Genomic DNA, 6,646 nt, shown 5'->3' with positions numbered 1-6,646 from the left:
CTTTCCCAGCACCTTTCATAATAGCCAATACCTAATTGTTGGAAAGAACGGCGTAGTTTTTAAATTCTGTGGTTACTTCCCAAGTGCTTTACGTTCTTGGGAATTAGGACACCAAGTCTTGGTTTTCCTGGTCTGTAGGGCTGCGGGTATGCACTTCACCCGAGTCCCCAACCTCGCACACTCCCGCCCCGCTCCAGGTGCCTCCCACCCCGTGTGGACTCCTCGCTGGTCTTGCCCAAGCGCATCCCGCGCGCTTCCCACTGCCTTTGCAGAACGGTATCCGCGGTGCCAGTCACCTCCGCCCAAGAGCTAGAGCCGCCCGGCCGCCGCCGGGTGCACTTCCCGCCGGAAGCAGGGCTGGCCTGGGCGCGTTTCTGTGACGCACTTCCTGGCGTCCGCCCGGAAGGTGGAGAGAAGGGTGGGCGAGCGCTTAGCGCTAGTCTGGCCAGCCGACGGGGCGGCTGCTGGCCTCCGGGGCCGGGCCGCCTCCGAGCCGCGGGCCATGGCGTCGGAGGGGCCGCGGGAGTCCGCGGGCGAGGTGAGGACGGCGGCCCCGGGCAGCCCGGAGATGTGGGGGCCGCGGAACGCAGGGGCGGGCGGGCGGCCAGCTCCCCCGCCTCGGCGCCCACGCCGCCCGCGGCTGACCAGGGTGCGGAGGGACGCCGTCAAGGGGAGTCCGCCAAGTTCCCCGGGCGAGGCCGCGGAGGGAGGACCGCGCCGGCGCCGGCTCCGGCGTCCGCTCGTGGCCGGGAGGGGCTTGTGAAAGTTCTCGCTCAAGCGCGCGTTTGAAGCGGAGTCTCCGCTCGAGGTCGCAGCGTGGCCACTCGCTGGAGCCCGGCATAGATTGGCTTTCAGACAGATTGCACACCATGCTTAAGAACTGTCAGTGAAAGTGAATCTCTTAATACGTGTCTAAGAACCCAAATCTCATGTCTTACTTTCATGTTCCACTGGTGATCGATTTTCTAGCAAAATTCCTTTTGCTTTTCAACAAAACAGTACAAATGGTTTGTGTAACTTCTTTGAGAAATTCAATGGAAATAAACCCGCAATGTGTTTTGGGTGCTACAGGTAAGAATTCCGTGGGTATGGTTACCTACAGTGCTACGACCTGGCTTATCCCTAGCTACAGCTGAAAGAGGTACAATGCCCCTGTTCCGAGTTTAAAGCTAAGGAAACATCCGTTGGTGTCCTATATAATCGGGGTTGACTTTTACTTCCACTTTAGTTGGTGTCCTTATTTTTCACTTTTAATATTTGGTAGACTCATTTTTCCAGTTAAAAGCAATGGGGCCCTGGCTGGGAGTATCACCCAGTACACCGAAGAGTTGCAGGTTTGGTCCCCTGTGGTGGGGGAGAAGTGGGTGGTGCAGCTCATCCATGTTCTCTTTTACATGGATGTTTCTTTCCCTCTCATCTTCCCTGCCTTCTTTCCCCTCTAAAATCAATAAACATATCCTTGGGTGAGGATTTAAACAATAAGTATTCTCTAAAAAAAAAAAAAAGCATTGGTTGGCAAATGCTTATCTTTCGTATAAGACAGTTATTTGAACAGCTCTGAGATTAGCATTTATTTCCAGGAGCTGCTAGAAAGGAGCCACTCTGGGTTTTTTGTTTGTTTACATTTGGTTGATCTCATATGTAGTTATAACCTCCTTTTTTTCCCTCAGGGCATCAAGTTGTCAGCAGATGTCAAACCATTTGTTCCCAAATTTGCTGGGCTCAGTGTGGCATGGTTAGAGTCTTCAGAAACACCCATGTTCCCTAGCTGTGCAGCCACGTACTATCCTTGTGTTCAGGAACTACCAGTGCCTGAGTATGTATTCTTATAAACACCCTCCCTTACCTGAGGACTTTGTTTCTTGGCTTTAATGGTGAATAGCTTTAAAATATGCTGTAGCTAACATGTTGAAGTTCTCAGAGAAGATGCTCCTTCACCAAGAAGGGCCTGAGCTGGTAGCACAACTTAAGTGTGTCCTGCAGCAGAAGCTGTGAAGTTTTGGCTCTCCTTTTCTTTCTCTTTACTCACTCAGGTATTTTGGGTAAAATTTTTAAATGCATTTTTATTGATTTCAGAGAGGAATGGAGAGGGAGAGAGAGATAGAAACATCAATGAGTAGAGAGAATCATTGATCAGCTGCCTCCTGCACACGCCCTACTGGGAATCTAGCCTGAAACCAGGGCATGTGCTCTGACCAGGAATCTTGAACAGGTCGATGCTCAACCACTGAGCCACACCTGCCCGGCGAAAGTTGTTTGTTTTTTTTTGACAAAAGTTGAAGACCTACCTATATGTGATGAAGGTCTTTGGTAGGAATGCCCACGTTTTCCACTGTAATTGCACTGTTTGTAAAAGGGATGTTGGCATGGGTCTCTTTTGAGTTGTTCCCTACCTTGGGTGTTTCACATAATAAAATACAAAATGCATCTGAGTGACGAGGCCTCTAAGCCATCTGCTGGGTGGGATTTTAGTAACTCAAACTAAAGGTGGAAAACATCTAAAGCAACGTCCTGTCCTGACAATAACTTGAACATGACCAATCAGAGGCTCAAAGTTGCACAGTACTTAATTTAAAAATTATGTTTCTTAACCCCTTATCCTTTTAAGCTTTGATTTTGTTTTTTTAATTGTTTATAACCAAGGAAAAGATTGGCTGATAATATTCCTGACTTGCAAAAAAACTGTTAGGGACAACGGAGTCATGAAGTCAAAGGGGCACGGTTAGAAAGAAGAGACTTTAAAGTGGGGGTGAAATGGGAGACTTTAAGTACTTGAGAAGGGATTATCTAGTCAATTCTATTGTAGGTTAAGAAGTGCATTGCTCTAGTCAGATTTTGTTTAAATGGAGTTATATTGTTGCCATGAAAAAAAGGAGTAGCCTTTTCCATAACAGACATTCCTATTAGTTCCACTATTACAATCTAATTCTGTATGTCCCTTTAAAGGAGGGGCGTAACCTTTTACAGACTTTGTCTACCTCCCGTGTCTAACAGTGCACTCAAAGGGACTTCGTTTATTCAGTTGGAGTTAATTATTGAAAGGCTATTATATGGAAAATGCTAGATGCTAAAGAAGAATGACTACCTCATGAACTATACTCTTTTTGTCAAATTTTTTTATAGACTTGAACTGGTAGAGATGAAAGAAAATGTACTAAACTTCTCTAAATTTATATTATAGACTAGACAAATATCAGTAGAAGTATTCTGATACATAGAAATGCCCATTTGGAAAGTACTAAGTATTTATGGTGTAATGAACAAATAGAGGCTATGCAGACAAAATAAGTTCTCTGTTGTATTTTGTTTTAGTATTGTATGTGTTTTTTTTTTCATGCTTGTCACATCCATGAGGTTGACAGGGAGGTGTAGTGTTATTTTTACACACGAGAGACTGAGGCTAGAATTGCTTGTCCAAAGTTACTCAGGTAACACCAGAATCAGAATCAGCACTCAGTTCTTTTAACCTGCGTTCAGTTGTATTCCCCAAGGCTGCTATTGCTGTTGGCAAGATGTTTTTGAGCATTTCCAGCATCTTGCAATATGCTGTGCAATGTCACAATGCACAAATGGATGCTTTTAAGTTAAAACCTGCCAGCTTTGAGAGCTAGCAGTGCTGACAGTATGGCGCAGATCAGTTTGGTGGCTGGAGGAGTGGCTGGATCCCTGACAGGTGCTGGCCTGACTGAAGGGACCAGGTAAAAGATGTGTTGGGAAGACAGTAGAGGAGTGAGTTCCTTTTGTTAAGGGGTCACTATTAGGCAATTAGTGCCTTGGCCAGTGTGGCTCAGTTGGTGGAGCATTGTCCTGTGCACCAAAAGGATGTCAGTTCGATTCCTGGTCAGGGCACATGCCCAGGTTGCAGGCTTGATTCCTATTTGGGGTGCATGCAGGAGGCATCCAATTGATGTTTCTCTCTCTCTCGCTCTCCCTTTAAAAAAAATGAATAAAACATTTTAAAATAAATAAAAGCCTACATAGTACAGCTGAAAGTTTAGGTTTGGTGAGTACAAAATAGGGAGCTTTTGGGTTCACTCCTGGATTCTGGTTTGACTTTAAAGGGGAGGGGCTTGAAAACTTTGACTGGGTTCCAGGCACTAGAAACAGAAGAAAATACATGGAGACCTGCTGTAAGAAGAAAGAGTTCTATGGTTGTCCATAGGGTGTTGATGGGAAGGTGTGTAGCCGTTTCCAATTGAATACCTAGAAAAGACTCATGGGATCATTCATGAGAACACAAGTTGGAAGTGGGGCCAGTTCGGGAACCAGATGTTAAGTTTTGGGTTTATATGTGCCAGATGGGGGGAAAGTGAACTATTAAGTGGAAATGATGCAAATCCTGAGCAGAATGATGAGAGGTTTGGACTCAATGAGTCTGACAGGCTAGGTCAGTGGTCGGCAAACTGCGGCTCGCGAGCCACATGCGGCTCACGAGCTGTGGTTTGCCGCTCTGTTGACTAATAAGTTTGCCGACCACTGGGATAGGGGCTTAATCACAAGGAACAGTAACAGCCTGTACTTGGAATCGAGAGTCTAGGTCAGTGGTCGGCAAACTCATTAGTCAACAGAGCGGCAAACCGCGGTTCGCGAGCCGCAGTTTGCCGACCACTGGGCTAGGCAGAGTGCAGAGGAAGCAATGCCATAGAGGAGCCTTTGGGAGGTGGGTGAGAGCAAGAAGAGGGCAGGATTTGCAAGGCCAGGCCAGAGGAGCTTTTCTAGTGATGTGATGGGAGGGTCAGACCTAGCCCATGTCATGCAGAAGCGGTGGCAGCATGGCAGGAAGTAAGTCCTGGAGACTCAGGATCATTGGTAGGGATGGGGCAAAGAGAAGTGGAGCTGAGGATTGGCAGGTATTGCACAAACACAAGGGCTGCTGATATCCAAGGGGTGCAGAATGAGAAGGTGGGCGTACAGGAGAGAGTGTCATTATGGTTAAGGCTCATCTGGGCAGTTTGTGGCGACTGGGATTTTACAGGAAGCCATTTGAAATCCCAACAGATGCTGTGAGTTGTCTCTGTGAGATTTTGTGTTTGGTATTGTTCTCTGCAAATAACTGTATTTACCTTGGATGGAAAGAAAAATACCATCTTTCCAGAGGAAGAAGGACCAGTGATGAGATGTTCAAAGTGGAAAACTAGGTTGTGATAGAGCCGGGACACAAACCAAGGTCTACTAACTCGAAGGTGAAAACTTTCTGGATGACAACAGCCTTCAAAACCAGCCCTGGGGTTCTGGCCAAGTAGACCATTGTTCTGATAAGCCAAAGTTGCAGGTTTGATCCCCGGTCCAGGCACATACTAGAATCAACCAATGAATGCATAAAGAAATGGAACAATAAGTCGATGTTTCTATCTTTCTTAAACCCACCATTGGATCTAACCCCCTTTTCTTCTTGATCTAAATTTCATTGATCTGTTCATTTATCCAGATTTTGGGCTTGGGATAGTCTTTGTTACTTTTTCCCTATCAACTCAACTTCTTTGCCCATCTTGTGAAGAACAGATATCTCTCACCTTCGTCTGACCCCCATTAGATTTTCTGAGCATCAAACAAAATAAAATGGGAGTCACATCTAGGGGTAGTGTCTGAGGAATGGGACACAGCTTTCAGTCCCCTCTTCAAGGGGCAGCAGTGGTCTGGGGGCAGACAAAGGCCAGTTTTGTTTGGTTTTTAATTAGGAATGCTTCATTACTAGAATAAATTGGCAATGAGTAAAATATTTTACAAGATCTAACCTTAAAATATGAATTAACTAGAGGCCCAATGCACGAAATTCGTGCAAGGGGCTCAGCCCTCGCAGTGCCAGCTTCGCCAAACGGAAGGTTGTCTAGACGGTCGTTCTGCTGTTTGGTCTAATTAGCATATTATCTTTTTATTATATAGGAAGGAGGATAGGCAGTGATGCAAGGCAGCCTGTGATTAAGTACTGCATGGAACAAGAGCAGTGCCCATCCTCACGGGTGTCTTCCAGGTCCCATGTAGACTGGCTCCCTTTCTGCTTCCATGCAGGTTCTGAACCCGCAGCAGAGTAGAACGAGGACTTTTAATAAGGGTGCTGGTACCTGGGCCCGCATATTCTGACCTTCACACAGTTGGAAGATCATGTAGAGTGTCCCATTACTAGCTTTGGGTTCTCCCGCCTTTCATTGAACCAGCACACTTTGGGATTTCATTGATTTGCTACAAGAAATCTTTCAGCTGTAGAAATCCACAGAAACATCTAGTGCTTATCTGTGGGAATGGAAAGGTTATGATTTCTGTTTTAACTCAGCTCTTTAGCATTTTGTCAGTGTATCAGCTTTCTTCAAAATGGTTGAATCCTCTGGCCGTATTTGTTAAAAAAAAAAAAAATCACTATTTCATTGTATTTTGGTTTAGTTTAGCACCTCAAGCAAATTGGAGCCATGGCAGTGTTCACAGATGGTGTCCATCTGGTCAGCAGGGTCTGTAATTCCCAGGCCACTGTGCACTCAGCGTCCCTTTTGCAGCTCTGGCTCTGCAGGTCGGGAGCAGGTGGTGGGCTTGGAGCTGCAAAGTGCTGCAGCAGAATGTCTGCAGGTCGTCGAGATGGAGGTTAGATTTGGTCAGTGGGAGCCTCTGTAGAGAGGATGGTCTGGATGGCCATTTTGGCCAGGGTCACAGAGTC

The 6,646-nt window shown here is 46.4% G+C and overlaps 1 protein-coding gene across 12 annotated transcripts in view; it reads left to right on the top strand.

Moving 5' to 3' along the window:
• Window positions 1–382: 382 nt before the first annotated feature.
• Window positions 383–6,646, top strand: part of SECISBP2 (SECIS binding protein 2) — a 37,424-nt gene continuing 31,160 nt past the window's right edge. For 9 of the 12 annotated variants that reach the window (XM_080670532.1, XM_080670525.1, XM_080670529.1 and 6 more), the window contains exons 1-2: window positions 383–538; window positions 1,671–1,816. In XM_080670532.1, the coding sequence (XP_080526658.1) occupies window positions 503–538; window positions 1,671–1,816 (182 nt within the window). In that variant the 5' untranslated portion in view covers window positions 383–502. The remainder of the gene's footprint in view (window positions 539–1,670; window positions 1,817–6,646) is intronic. The other 3 variants (XM_080670531.1, XM_080670534.1, XM_080670533.1) reach the window with 3 other exon arrangements.

Source organism: Plecotus auritus (assembly GCF_963455305.1).
Source record: "Plecotus auritus genome assembly, chromosome: 5".
In the NCBI taxonomy this organism is placed as follows: Eukaryota; Metazoa; Chordata; class Mammalia; order Chiroptera; family Vespertilionidae; genus Plecotus; species Plecotus auritus.
The sequence above is the reverse complement of the archived record's forward strand: the minus strand, read 5'-3'. Positions and strand labels throughout refer to the sequence as shown.